Source organism: Eretmochelys imbricata, chromosome 6 (assembly GCF_965152235.1).
Source record: "Eretmochelys imbricata isolate rEreImb1 chromosome 6, rEreImb1.hap1, whole genome shotgun sequence".
Lineage (NCBI taxonomy): Eukaryota > Metazoa > Chordata > Testudines > Cheloniidae > Eretmochelys > Eretmochelys imbricata.
The window spans coordinates 102,949,573-102,965,062 of record NC_135577.1 but is presented as its reverse complement, the minus strand read 5'-3'; the positions used below and the strand labels follow the sequence as shown (position 1 = coordinate 102,965,062).

The following is a 15,490-nucleotide window of genomic DNA, read 5'->3' as shown; positions in this document are numbered from 1 at the left end:
CCCCAGGGACCAAGTTTGTGTGTAGCTGGCGGGGTGTGAGGGGACTCCCCCGGGGGCCAGGTTTGTGTGTAGCTGATGGTGTACGAGGGGCTCAGGGACTCCCCGGAGGCCAGGTTTGTGTGTAGCTGGCGGGGTGCAAGGGGCTTGGGGACTCCCCCGGGAGCCACATTTGTGTGTAGCTGGCGGGGTACGAGGGGCTCGGGGACTCCCCGGTGGCCAGGTTTGTGTGTAGCTGGCGGGGTGCGAGGGGCTCGGGGACTCCCCGGTGGCCAGGTTTGTGTGTAGCTGGCGGGGTGCGAGGGGAACTCCTGGGGGCCAGGTTTGTGTGTAGCTGGCGGGGTGTGAGGGGACTCCCCCGGGAGCCAGGTTTGTGTGTAGCGGGCGGGGTACGAGGGGCTCAGGGACTCCCCCCCCGGTGGCCAGGTTTGTGTGTAGCTGGCGGGGTGCGAGGGGACTCCCCCGGGAGCCAGGTTTGTGTGTAGCGGGCGGGGTACGGGGGGCTCAGGGACTCCCCCCCGGTGGCCAGGTTTGTGTGTAGCTGGCGGGGTGCGAGGGGTTCGGGGACTCCCCCCCCCCCCGGTGGCCAGGTTTGTGTGTAGCTGGCAGGGTGCGAGGGGACTCCCCTGGGAGCCAGGTTTGTGTGTAGCTGGCAGGGTGTGAGGGGACTCCCCCGGGAGCCAGGTTTGTGTGTAGCTGGCGGGGTACGAGGGGCTCGGGGACTCCCCCCCCCTGGTGGCCAGGTTTGCGTGTAGCTGGCGGGGTGCGAGGGTTTCGGGGACTCCCCCCCCCCCCCGGTGGCCAGGTTTGTGTGTAGCTGGCAGGGTGCGAGGGGACTCCCCCGGGAGCCAGGTTTGTGTGTAGCTGGCGGGGTACGAGGGGCTCGGGGACTCCCCCCCCCGGTGGCCAGGTTTGTGTGTAGCTGGCGGGGTGCGAGGGAAACTCCCGGGGGCCAGGTTTGTGTGTAGCTGGCGGGGTGTGAGGGGACTCCCCCGGGAGCCAGGTTTGTGTGTAGCTGGCGGGGTGCGAGGGGTTCGGGGACTCCCCCCCCGGTGGCCAGGTTTGTGTGTAGCTGGCGGGGTGCGAGGGGACTCCCCCAGGAGCCAGGTTTGTGTGTAGCTGGCGGGGTACGAGGGACTCAGGGACTCCCCCCCGGTGGCCAGGTTTGTGTGTAGCTGGCGGAGTCTTCGCACAAATGAGACGAGACCAAGGGCGCCTGGAAGTGGAAGCAGCCAAGTTCAGACGCCCCGTGCGGCTAGTGCTGGTGTGGCGGTGCGGGTGGCGGTGGCGGACCATCAGTGCACGGGAGCCGCGGACACTTAACATTCGCCTGGACACAACATGTCATTCGACCGCCGCCGCTATCCCGAGTGCCTTTGCTGCCTTGTACACGTCCTTGTAGTCGTGACGCCGCTCTAGCCTCACGCAGCGATTCTCTATGGTTAAGCAGGGAGTCTTTGTGGGCTCGGAGGTGTCATGGCGTCCGTCGAGGTGGCAGCCCCTGAAGCTGCCGGGAGGAGCCGCTGACGCTGCTCTCCGAGCCGGGGAGGGAGTAATGGTCGGGGCGCTGGGACTCTTTCTCTAGGCTTCAGCCGGAGCCCGGTCTTTCCTGAGTGTGCGAGCCGGGCGGGGTGGCAGGAGCCGGCTCTCCGAGCCCAGGCTGCCCAGCCTTTGGGGGAGATAGCGAGCCGGGGCTGAGCTGTTCTGGGGTCCAACGCCCCCCCTGGTGTGGGTGCTGCCTCGGGGAGGCCTTTAGCCAGCGCTGAGGACAGTTGGGGCCCGTTGAGCAGCAGCAGCAGAGATGGCCTCCTGGTTAGGGGGCCTGGGCTCGGGGCTGGGCCAGTCCCTGGGGCAGGTGGGGGGCAGCTTGTCCTCCCTTACCGGCCAGATCTCCAGCTTCACCAAAGACATCCTGCTGGAGGGCACCGAGGAAGTGGGAGGTAAGTGTGAGGGGTGGGGAGGAGTTGCTGCGGCCACGGGGTGCCAGCCCTCTGCGATTAGTGTGGGATCGGGCGGCACTGAGTGCTGGAGAAAGGTTGTCAGCTCTATGGGCTGTGATGCTTTCTATATGTGTGTTTAGTACCCTGTACTCATCTGGTAGCACATTAATGATAATTAATAACTAAGATGTAGCATTTTTTAAAGTGGGAAACAGCTTATTTAGGACTGTGCCCAGCTAGACCACCTGAATTTAGAGATAAACATGACTGAGCTTTTAAGAGTCTTACTGGAATATACCAGTTTAACAAGAGAATTGCTACCTTCATTTTCCCTTTTTAAACAATAATAAAGAGAAATAAAATGTTTAGTGGTAGTGGAGTTTGTTGTTACACCTGTTGGATTTGGTGTGGGGTAGCATTAACACTGGTGATCAAAACAACCAAAATTTGCTGTAACAAATTACTTCTGTGTTTTTTTCCGGAAGGGCCATATGCTTGCTCTCTCTCTTTCCTCTCAAGGTCTTATTGTGTGCACACCACACTATCTGGGCTCTGTGGAGAGTAAACTTAGCAAAGCAAACTATGTATAGTATAAACTTATTTAGAGGTATATTGGCATGTAGTCTTATTTTTGTTGTCCTGAAGTGTTGGAATTGCACTAGGGTACTCTGTTGATCAGGTTTGAAAGCATATCAAACTTGTCTTTAGCTTATTATGTTTATTCAGTTTATCTACAGCTTGGTTTAATCTGTTCCATTTAGAATGGGGGAGGCTTTCTAAAACTGCAAACAAATTGCTAGTTCCATATTTTCCACATATGTATGTGATTGTAAGTCTGACGTGTCATCCAGGCAAGGCTTTAATATAATTGAAACTTTTCTTATTTATATTACAGTAGTGCCCAAAGAATCCAGTCAAGATCAGAGCCCATTGAATAAGTACAACAAAATAGGAAAACACAGTCATTGTCTGAAAGAGCTTTCAGTCTAAAATGATAAAAAGAGGCAAAGGGGGGAAAAAAGGGATGCACTGTACAAGGAAAGTGATCAATTCAGTGACAGTCATACACAGTGTTAATTCTATGTCTGTTTTAGTATTGGTGTCTAATTTTTCCAAGGCATTTAAGCTTTTTAAATTAAACGTTGGACTTTGCCTGGTATAGCTATCTGCATAACATTGTGAAAATATACATACATTAATATAGTTAACATAATTTTACATCTGAAAATGATGGCTTTGTTAGAGAAATACTCTTTAATTGAAGCCTTTGTGATTTTAATGGTTGTGTCATTACCAATAGTAGGCTCAGAATTTGGAATTAAATAACAGTTTCACAAGTTTGATGTTATAAAGGTGGGTAATCAGCAAAGTAGGTCTCTCTGCTCACGCAATCACAGACATGAAGGTCGCTATCTTAAAACAAAAAAACTTCAAATCCAGACTCCAGCGAGAAACTGCTGAATTGGAATTCATTTGCAAATTGGATACTATTAATTTAGGCTTAAATAGAGACTGGGAGTGGCTAAGTCATTATGCAAGGTAGCCTATTTCCCCTTGTTTTTTCCTACTCCCCCCCCCCCCCTCCCCCGATGTTCTGGTTAAACTTGGATTTAAACTTGGAGAGTGGTCAGTTTGGATGAGCTATTGCCAGCAGGAGAGTGAGTTTGTGTGTGTGTGTGTGTCCCTGGGAAAAAAAAAAGGGGGGGGGTGAGAGAGCCTGGATTTGTGCTGGACATGGCCCACCTTGATTATCATGCACATTGTAGGGAGAGTGGTCACTTTGGATGGGCTATTACCAGCAGGAGAGTGAGTTTGTGTGTGTGGGGGGGTGGAGGGTGAGAAAACCTGGATTTGTGCTGGAAATGGTCCAACTTGATGATCACTTTAGATAAGCTATTACCAGCAGGACAGTGGGGTGGGAGGAGGTATTGTTTCATGATCTCTGTGTGTATATAATGTCTGCTGCAGTTTCCATGGTATGCATCCGATGAAGTGAGCTGTAGCTCACGAAAGCTCATGCTCAAATAAATTGGTTAGTCTCTAAGGTGCCACAAGTACTCCTTTTCTTTTTGCGAATACAGACTAACACGGCTGTTACTCTGAAACCAGCAAAGTAGGAATTCTCTACAGGTAGGCTGTTCCAATATTAAGTGGGATAAAGATATTTTGGTTTCAGGACTGCCTATATAAAAATGCTTCAAAAGAGAGAGGAGTTTATTCTGATGGCTGCAATGTACTCTGAGAAAAGATTGTCTATTTCCCTCTACTCTGAAAGATCTACAGTTTTAGATTTAATAATTTTTAAAATTCCCAAGCTTATATTACAGTACAAGCTTTGTTATCTGGCATGTTGGGGGAATGCGGGGGGGTGCCAGTAAGTCAAAAATTCAGGTTAACTAAGAGGGAGAGAGTTTGGATGTGGGAGGGGGCTCAGGACTAGGGGTTGGGTATGGGAGGGGGTACGGGGTGCTGGATCCGGGCGGCGCTTACCTCAGACGGCTCCCCGCAAGCAGCGACATGTCCCTGCTGCTCCTAGGTGGAGGTGTGGCTAGGTGGCTCTGCATGCTGCATCTGTGTGTTGCTTCTGCCTGCAGGCATCGACCCCACAGCTCCTGTTGTGCAGAGCCAGCACGCGGGGCAGCGCACAGAGCCGCCTATCCATAGCAGCAGGGACATGTCGCTGCTTGTGGGGAGTCGCTGCTTGTGGGGAGTCGCTGCTTGTGGGGAGTCGCTGCTTGTGGGGAGTTGCCTGAGCGCCGTCCAGATCCAGCACCCCACACTTCTTCCCGTGACCCCATACCCTCCCACAAGTCTTCTCCCACACCCAAACTCCGTCCCAGAGCCTGCGCCCTGCGTCCCTTCCCACATTCTGAACCCCTCGTGGCCGTTTCTCCACCTAGGAGCAGCAGGGACATGTTGCCGCTTCCGGGGAGCCATGTGGAGCCAGATAGGGAGCCTGCTGGCCCCACGCCAACCAGATTATAAACCGGATTTTCAATGAGGATCAGAAATGCCAGTTCATAGAGCTTTCCAGTTGGTAAATTGGCAGATAACACAGCTCTTACTGTAATTTGGTTTTGAACCATATTTCACTTAAATGGATGCATCATCATGGACCATTCTTCCGTTACCTGGAAGTAGTACTAAGGGAGATGCAGGATTCAAACTTTCTTTGACTAAAGAGTTGATAATTCTTTTACTATGTTTGAATGCTGTCTGTAGTGATGTCAGTGTGTGTTGCTGTTGCTCCTGTTCTTCTGCCCAGTGATGCCTTTGGAAATGTGGTGTTTCAGCTCAGTGTGAATTCTTTCCATAAATATTTATATAACCCTTCTCCCACCTGAAGCAGCAACCAGGGCCAGGTTCAATATCTAGAGGTTCCTTTTCAACAATACAACACAGAACCAGCTCGAGCCCCCGTCGCGTAACCGGGGGAAACTATACACCTCCCCTGGGCACCTCTGAGAGGCAATATTCCTCCACTCCCAAGCACAGAGTCTGAGTGTAGAAAAGAAACTTTTAATGAAAAGAGGGAAGTCACGCGATAGTAATTAGGGAAAATGCCACAATCAGGATTCATAATCATAAAATTGTGAGCAGGACACCTACCCCAGAGTGCGTGGGGCAGTGCCTTCTGCCTCTTGGTTGTAGAAGTCAAGAACATAAGTTCCTTATCTGTGCCCCTCACTGCTCCCTCACCATACCCCACTCACCGTGGTTGTCCTTGGGAAGTGGGGACCCAGGGTTCAGAGGTGCATCTGTCTGAGTTCACCTCCCACCCAGGGAGGAAAGCACCTTGCTTGCTCTGCCATCTGAGCACTTGCTCTGGTTGGCTGCCCCGCCAGTCGCTCATTCCTCTCGGGTGGCCACCCTGTCAGCTGCTCTCCCTCTCCGGTGACCCCCTCCTTTTTCCGCTCTGCTCACCAGCTGGTCACCATTCCACTTGCCGGTCACCTTCTGCCACCTGCCTCTCTTCTGTGACCTCTGCAGGTCAGTCTCTTGAGGTTTCACCCAGCTCTTTGTGATAGTCAGCTCTTAGGCTGGGCAGAAATGCTGTTCTACCACAAGTGATTGTAAGGTCTTTTGAGCACTTAAAATAACCAAAGCCTCCTAATGGAGCCTCTGTCTTTGAACAGTGGGGAACAACAGGTTACACCAGACCAGGAACCCTTAGGGAGAGTCCACTTCTCTTGGCTGAGGCTACCTGTCCCCACCCCTCTTACTTTCACAGGGATCTGGTATTCGAGCCCCTGGCTTAATGAGGTCCTTTCAGCTGAGGGTGACCCTCCTCATTTGGGACAGGTTAAGCACAGTTCTGTTCCCCTTTATTCATACAATAAAGACAACAACATTGAGAGGATTTCACTATCCCTGCATTCTGGACTAAAGTGATTTGTAACCCAACACCAGCCAAAGTTGATCACTTTGAGCCACACTGCTCTATATGTTGGATATCTAGGCAGAGTAGGTGTGTTTATGTAAGTACAGTTTGTTCCTGAAATCTATCCCACTCCCAGCTAGCTGTGAGGGGAGAACTCATTCAGACCCTGCTTACATCTAGAACCAGGTACTGGTTGTAATTGGCAGCAGGGTCCAGGCCTGTCTGTATGAATCAGTGTAAGTCCCTTTGTGTATGTACCTCACAGTGAACAGCTGCCCCTCCAAACAGAGACATGGTAATAATGGGTCATAGTCATAAGGAAATTTTACAAATGCTAGGGGGAAGTGGGCTAACGGAAGCGAAGGATATTTTCGATTGCATATGACCTTTGGTAATGATACAGAGCACGTTTCCCAATTGCTGCAAATTATTTTAGTTAGTAAAAACTATGGAAGATTGTGAGCAGCTCCAGTTGAATTTAGACACAGTGGTTGCAGGGTGCAGAATTGGTAACATGATGACAAATTACGTTTAATTTGGATAAATGTAAGTTAGTGCACACTGACAAAAATGGTCTAAATTTCTATTATATGGGTAATGAGCTCTGAATTTTACAAACTCCTTTGGGGAAGATGATCTAGTGGTCATGCTCAATGAAGAAGCATGTCCCCCATCACACAACTGTAGTAAAGAAAAAATACAAATAGAATACTGGAGTGCTTTAAAATGGGTTTAAAATCATGCAGAAAATATTATCTACAAAAGGGTAACGGTGATGTACCTTTAGCTATAATACTGTGCTTTTTCTGATTTTGGTTGTCTCCCTTCAGGAAAGATATAGCAAAATTGAAAAAAGCTCAAAGTGGGACAAAAATTTAGAGGCAACTTGAGATTTGTGTTGCAAAAATATGATAGGGGGAATTTCATTGAGGTGTTTTATAAAGGGTACAGTAAAATAGAACATTTAAATAATTTCAGATTAGAGTAGTAGTTTTAGATGCAACAGGAATAGATTTACAGTTTAAGTTACAGTTTGCCATTGGTTCCAAGAAGTTTCTTAAGAAAGCCTCGGTAACAGAAAATATTCCAAAATCCCAAATTGAAGAGGTTTTTTGCACTGTAGTGCATAAAATGTTTTTAAAACATAGAAAGGAAAATAACTAATAAATGTATGGAGTAATAATATGTAACTAAACCATATAAAGACTTTAAAATATTCTCTTTACCTGAGAATGCTATTTTGTGTCTCGTCCTGTGGAACTGTTACAGCCAATTCAGATGAGCACCATGTGAGTGATTTTTTAACTCTTTCAGATGCACCAGCGGAACTCCAAGTATCCAATTCTAGGCTAAGAGAAATAGAAAGTACTCATGCAACACAGAGATTGGAGGTAAGCAATTCTGGAATGCAGGTAATTAGGAGAAATAAAGAGATGCTGATCAGGGTGATTTTGTTTGTTTCTACATGCATTAGAAATATGATTTTAAAAAAATGCTCACTCTAGAAATGAGAGTGACAGTGATGTTTAAATCCCAATTTTTCAGCCTGGTGACCATCCATCATCACATTCAGAGGGCCAGATTTGTTTAGTGGGCATGGACATGTGTGTGTTGTAGATTTATCACCTCTTACATTGTTCATGTCAGACAGGGGGACCTTGAAATGTAACAATAGCCCCTGGCTCTGAGATAGTCTCAAGTCCAGGTTTCTTGAAAGTTTCAGCATTTTTCTGGCTGATAAGGAAATAAGTAGATGCTTTATGAATGACTGGGTTTGCATTTCAGACTTGGCCACAAATCAAAACTAATCTAGAAGGTGTAATTTCTGTCTTATAACCCTCAATCCAGATTTTTATACGCAGTATTTTAAATTTCAAAGAGGTGTTTAAGTTTTAAAGAGTAAAGTAGGACAACATGGAAAGACTGCAACGTAGCTATTTTAATTTTTTCTCCCATTAGCAAATCGCTTAGGAACATAAGATTTAGTTTTACATTTATTAATAGTCACTTTGTGCTTTTCTAGAATGAGAGACTGAAGAAGGTTTGCAGTGATCTAGAAGAAAAGCATGAAGCAGCAGAGCTTCAGATAAAGCAGTTGTCCATAGAGTACCGAAATCAGCTGCAGCAAAGAGAGGTACAGTGCAGCGTAAATAATTTCAGGCAATATATGTCTGTATTCTTTAACAAAAATGTACTACATTAAGTTTGTATAATAGCTATCTTTATCTCTTCAATTACTATACAATCTCTAAAGGTGAGAGGCAAGCAGACTGTTCATCATGGTACAAAGTACACTATTGCTCATCCTGTCATTTATGCTGTTGCACGTTTATAAATGTACAGATTGTCTCAATCATTCACAAAATGCTTCCAAATCACGTCACATCAGTTTACACTTACACCTGCCAGATGACTTAATATAATGTAGCTACTGATCTAAATAGCCTCAGAAATATCTTGTCTGATGTCAGAGTTTCTCCCTATTTTATTACCACGAAGGAATAACAGAGTAGATTAATCACCACATATTATTATAAATCATTAGATAGTTCTAAATCATGATTTTTGGAAGGATAGGTAAGAAAGGAGAGAATTCTCTTTAAAAGTGTTTACTTCTGTTGTTCTTTCAGATGTTTATTTGGTTTAAGAGTAGACTTAAAATGGGACAGAATCAACATTCGCAGCTCTGGAAAGTGGATTTTTGGGCATAAAGTAATCCTCTATGCGTGCAGTTGTATAATGTGAGATTTTTAGAGTCTTCTAAACAAGGAAAACTAGCAGTACATTTGTAAAACTTGCTTTTACAGAATAGTTTTTTAGCAGAAAGAATATCTTTGAGACGTGTGTTGCATCCATTGAAGTCAATACCACATCTCCCATTGACTTCAGTGAGAGCAGGATCAGACCCTTGATTTGTATGTGCATAGGAAAGGACATACTGAAGTTGGAAAAACAACATCTGGATATTGTAGTATTTTGTGCATTCTGTATCTTACTTAATGTAAGCAATTTTCTTTTGATCTAAGTGACTTCTTTAATATAGTGTGTTATGAATGCAAAACCAGCAATACATTGAAAAGTTGGAGTATAAAATAAACTCAGTTTTAATATCAAAATATATAACTTGAGGAACCCTGTACTGGTTGGTTTTATTTTAATATTTAATTAAAAAATCCACCACTTTTATATTTAACTGAGTCGTGGGACTTGGCACTCAGAAGCCTTGCTGTAGAATTTAGGTACATTTGCCTGCTGAATACCGTAAAACCTTTATTTACAAGGAAAGCATTCTTTTTAATGGGCAGTGCAGATACTTTGCTTATATGTTGCCTTTAGCTGACTAGTGCTTAAATGGTAAAGGAATAATTTTTAGAAGCAGTTCTACAAGAGTCCTTGCTTTATAAGAGGCCAGTCAAGAACATTCCTCTCCATTGAACTGGAGAGAAAACAACCCCTCCTCCCCCGTGCACACGCACGCGCACACACAGTGAAAGAACAAGGAGACCTCAGTAATTTTATGTCAGATGAAAATACAAATAGTAGATTTAAATTTCATCTATTTACAAGAGATAAAGTGAATATACTTTGAGATTTTCTTCTTACTAAAATCATGCACTGTATTCTATATATTTAGGTTGAAATCAGCCATCTAAAAGCTAGACAGAATGCACTGCAGGAACAATTGCAGAAGTTGCAGACAGCTGCTCAGTCAGCACAGTTAGGAGCTGGTGTTTTGCCGCCAACCACTACATCAGCTTCCTTTGTCCCTGTGGTTAGACATCATTCTTCAGGTTTTCAAGGGGATGACATGGACTTTGGAGATGTAATCTGGTCCCAGCAAGAAATAAACAGATTGTCCAATGAAGTTTCTAGACTTGAATCTGAGGTTTACCACTGGATGCAGATAGCACAGGTGGGTGATTTTTCCGTATATTTAGTACATTGAGTAAATTGGTCACTCTTGAAACCAGTCATGTGCAAGTTCATGTTAGGCAATTATATGTAGAGAAATAGCATTTAGGTTGACATAGCTGCTGTGCTCAAGGGTGTTACAAATCCACAGCCCTGAAGACCACATAGCTATGCTGACCTAATCCCCAATGTAGGCACGGATAGGATGATGGAAGAGTGCTTCCAACGACCTAACTACTATTGCCAAGGGAGGTGGTGTTCCTACAGCAACTGAAAAACCCTTTCTGTTGATGCAGGCTATATCTACACTGCAGGGTTATGCTGGCATAGATGTGGCACCTTAGTTGTGCTGCATTAATCCCCACGGGCACTAATACAATTCTAATGCTGTTTTTTCTGGTTGGTTGACCCTGGGTACCTTTCAGTCACTGGTGTCCATTTGTTAAAAAAAAAAAAAAAGGTAATACATAAAGACCTGCCTTGCAGAAGTGATGTAAGGATTAATTAACCTGTAGATGGTGCTTTGAAAAATAGCTAGTACTATATAAGTTCTAAATATTATTTTTACTTTCTGAGAAAAGGCGCCATAGTAAGACTTAGTTATGGAGACGGAATTTCTTTACTCTTCAGCGTTATATTAATAGTACAGCCTCCCCACCCCTTTAAAATCTGTTAAATTGTTTTATAAATAGGGCTGTCAAGCCATTAAAAAATTAATCACAATTAATCATGCCATTAAAAAAATCAGTCACACAATTAAACAATAAGAGAATACCATTTATTTAAATATTATTCGATGTTTTCTACATTTTCAAATATATGGATTTCAATTATAACAGAATACGAAGTATACAGTGCTACTTTATTTTTATATTCATTGCAAATATTTGCACTGCAAAAAAAAAAAAGAAATAGTATTTTTCAATTCACCTAATACGAGTACTATAATGCAATCTTTTTATCATAAAAGTTGAACTTACAAGTGTAGAATTGTATACAAAAAATAACTGTGTTCAAAAATAAAACAATGTCAAACTTTAGAGCCTACAAGTCCACTCGGTCCTACTTCAGCCAATTGCTCAAACAAACAAGTTTGTTTACATTTTCAGGAGATAATGCTACCTGCTCCTTGTTCACAATATCACCTAAAACTGAGAACAGGTGTTCGTTCTCATGGCACTGTTATAACTGGCCTCACAAGATATTTGTGCCAGATATGCTAAAGATTCATATGGTCCTTCATGCGTCAACCACTATTCTAGAGGATGTGCGTCCATGCTGATGAAGGCTTCTGCTCGATAACCATCCAAAGCAGTGTGGGCCGATGCATGTTCATTTTCAGTATCTGAGTCAGATGCCACCAGCAGAAGGTTGATTTTCTTTTTTGGTGGTTTGGGTTCTGTCGTTTCCTCATCGTAATGTTGCTCTTTTAAGATGTCTGAAAGCATACTCCACACCTCTTCCCTCTCAGATTTTGGAAGAGATTCTTAAATCTTGGGTCAAGTGCTGTAGCTATCTTTAGAAATCTCACATTGGTACCTTCTTTGAACTTTGTCAAATCTGCAGCAAAAGTGTTCTTAAAATGAACAACGTGCTGGGTCATCATCCAAGACTACCATAACATGAAATATATGGCACAATGTGAGTAAAATAGAGCTGAAGACATACAATTCTCCCCCAAGGAGTTCAGTCAGAAATTTAATTAACGCATTATTTTTTTAGCAAGCCTCATCAGCATGGAAGCATATCTTCTGGAATGGTAGCCGAATCATGAAAGGGCCTACAGATGTTTAGCATATCTGGCATGTAAATACCTTGCAATGCCAGCTACAAAAGTCTGATGCTAACGCCCGTTCTCACTTTCTGATTTTATTGTAAATAAGAAGTGGGCAGCATTATCTTCTGTAAATGTAAACAAACTTGTTTGTGTTAGCGATTGGTCGAATGAGAAGTAAGACGGAGTGGACTTGTAGGCTCTAAAGTTTTTTGCATTGTTTTGTTTTTGAGTGCAGTTATGTAATCAAAAAAAAAATCTACATTTGTAAATTGTAGTTTCACGATAAAGAGATTGCACTACAGTACTTGTAAGAGGTGAATTGAAAAATACTGTTTCTTTTTATCATTTTTACAGTGCAAATATTTGTAATAAAAATAATTCTATAAAATGAGCAGCGTACGCTTTGTATTCTGTGTTGTAATTTAAATCAGTATATTTGAAAATATAGAAAAACATCCAAATATTTTAAATACATTTTCAATTGGTATTCTATTGTTTAACAGTGCAATTAATCGTGATTAATTTTTTTGAGTTAATCGCGTGAGTTAACGGCAATTAATAGCCCTATTTATAAGCCTATCCTATTTGTTCAGGCAGAGTTTCATAAACATTTACAAGGGTTCTACCCAAAATATTGTAACGTCTTTGGGGATTTTCATATGTAGGCTTCTAAAAAGTACTTTTGCTCTTGTTGTATGTGCTATTGATTGTAAATTACTACTCTGTCAATACACAAAGTGATACCGTAGTTGCAAATTTTTATTAGAGATTTTACCATCTGTAATTTTCCCTTACCACTTCACTTCATTTTCTGTCAGTTACAAAAATTCTCATTGCTGTGATCAGTCCTGCAAACTCTTACTCATGTGACTGATCTTTACTCAAGTAACTAGTGCGTTGGATTTCAGTGATATTACTTGTGTCCATAGCATCTACAGTTATGTATACTGGAAATAAAATATAGTATATATGTTGGTTTTCTTTAAATGGAAGAAACTGTTAAATTTGCTAGCATGTCATAAATGCAATCAATATACTGTGAAATTTGCGCACAAAGAAATCCAATAGCTGTTTTTATGTTTCAACAGAGAAATGCTATTTTATATTTTTTTATTAGAAATAAAGCTATTGTAGCTTTAAACTTTACATTTTAATAGCCCCTCTTTATAATCAAAGTACCTACATTTGAGTGTTGTGGTAGACGCTTACTTACTTTTAGTAAGTACTTTTAGCGTACTTGTATTTTCTATTTTATTAAGAATTATTTGCTGTTGAAATGCTCAAAGGAAAATAAACTGTTGTTTATCTCAATTTATTTCCCAAACTAAAGTATTATTTTTCTTCTTGTATCTAGTCTTCCAGAGTACGAGGAACAGATAACGCTGATCAAAGTGAAATCTGCAAGCTGCAAAATATTATTAAAGTAAGGTGACAATTTTGACAAATCAACCCACATACATAATTTTTTTATAATTTGCAGCTAAGCCCCCAGTCCTGCAAACATTTACATGTTTAGTCCCAATGACTTCAGTCACGTTTCATATTAATCAAGTTAAGTGTATGCATTAATGTTTGCACAGTCGGGGCCTAAGTCCTCTGTACTAAATGAAGTGTATTGGCATATAATATAATTGTGTTTATAACTGAAATGTTTCCACACCTTCTGTATTTTAAAAAAGATTCTGATTGATCAGATGAACGAGTGTCTCTCAGGTTGGTCATACAACAGACTTGTTACAATATTATAGGCTTGAAAGTATAAAGTTTGTAAGATTAAGGCCAACGCATCAAAAGTAGCCAGTGATTTGTAGTGCCTCAATTTTTGGCTGCCCATCATGGGATACCTGGAGGTTGCTTTCCCCCCCAACCCCTTGCCCCAGTGTGCTGAGTCTCTACAACTCCAAGTGAAATCAGTGGAAACTATAAGTGTTAAGCACTGCTGAATTTCAGCTCTTTGATGGCTAAATTAGACACCATAAAAATGTTTGTCTTCATTTGTATGGTACATATTTTGTACAGGTGCATATCTGGATGTAATTTTGCTCTATTCTGAGTCCTGTTTCTTAAAAGCTAACCATTCTAACTTATTAATGTACTATATAGGTGTGAAGGCATATACTGGTAATGTTATATGGTATACGTATATAAATACATATGTAAATGGTGAAATAAGACAAATACATTTTTAGACTTAAAATTGATTTGATTTTCCAGCTTCATTGTATCTTCAATACATGGTAAGGTGAGAGTAAGTGTATTATCTAGTGTAACTTAAATTTTCTAGTTTGCTTTCCTCTCATATTTGTGTGTTTTAACATAAGCTATAATGAATGATGGAGAGGAGACTTCCTGGTAATTATAGGGAATGACAGGAAAACTCCTCTTGATCACACATTGCTGCTATTAAATGTTAGTTATTGCATCCTTATTATTTATCCTAAGTAAGTAAAGAGTGCTCATCTTTTTTTCTGTATGGAAAGTGGAAAACCTAATTGCACTTTGCCAGGGATGCAGAATTCTAGTTACACTACTAGAAACAGCTATTTTTTCTAGTTCCAATAAGCTTATACCATTTAATTTATAAATATGATTAGAAGGCAGGAATATTGTTGCAGTCGTCTCTTCCCCACAGTCTAGGATACTTAAGGCAACTTTCAGATTAGGAAAAGCTCTAAATCAGTAACTCTCAACCTTTCCAGACTACTGTACCCCTTTCAGGAGTCTGATTTATCTTGTGTACCTCAAGTTTCACCTCACTTAAAAACTACTTGCTTACAAAATCAGACCTAAAAATACAAAAGTGTAACAGCACAATATTACTGAAAAATTGCTTACTTTCTCACATTTACCATATTATAAAATAAATTAATTTGAATATACATACTGCACTTACATTTCAGTGTACAGTATATAGAGTAATATGAACAAGTTGTATGAAATTTTAGTTTCTGCTGACTTTGCTAGTGCTTTTTATATAGCCTTGTAAAACTAGGCAAATATTATCTAGATGAGTTGATGTACCCCCTGGAAGACCTCTGCATACCCCAGGGGTACTCATACCCCTGGTTGAGAACCACTGCTCTAAATAAGTGTAACCGAAGTCTGAGTGAACTCTGCAGCCCTTTTTACGTGTACTTTTCATTGGGGACCAGCCTTTTCCTCAACTTATGTGACACTTTGCTCTGTGGCTGGTTCAGAAAGTTAGTCTTTCTTTTGCCTTCTGTGATGTACTGTTATGTTGCATTTGTCTACTAAGAGGTGTAAATAATCCATACACTGTAACTCTTCCCAAAACAAGTGCCAGCCTCTAGTCTTATGGCCTGTTCATGCTCCAAAAGAAGTCTGTTGCAGGGCTCTCATTGACTTCTGTGGGAGTAAGGTTTAGCCCTCTGTGAGAATCTCAGGGTTGTGGAATCTCTTCCAAGATGAGCCCAGGTTACAGAATTGAGCACACTTTCTGTCAAAGAAGGAGCAATCCAGTAG

The 15,490-nt window shown here is 42.3% G+C and overlaps 1 protein-coding gene across 1 annotated transcript in view; it reads left to right on the top strand.

The window, feature by feature from the left end:
• The first annotated feature begins 1,471 nt into the window (after nt 1-1,471).
• Nucleotides 1,472-15,490, top strand: part of TRIP11 (thyroid hormone receptor interactor 11) — a 68,351-nt gene continuing 54,332 nt past the window's right edge. Inside the window, exons 1-5 of the mRNA XM_077819278.1 lie at nt 1,472-1,937; nt 7,633-7,709; nt 8,342-8,452; nt 9,953-10,231; nt 13,362-13,430. Of these exons, the coding sequence (XP_077675404.1) occupies nt 1,799-1,937; nt 7,633-7,709; nt 8,342-8,452; nt 9,953-10,231; nt 13,362-13,430 (675 nt within the window). The 5' untranslated portion in view covers nt 1,472-1,798. The remainder of the gene's footprint in view (nt 1,938-7,632; nt 7,710-8,341; nt 8,453-9,952; nt 10,232-13,361; nt 13,431-15,490) is intronic.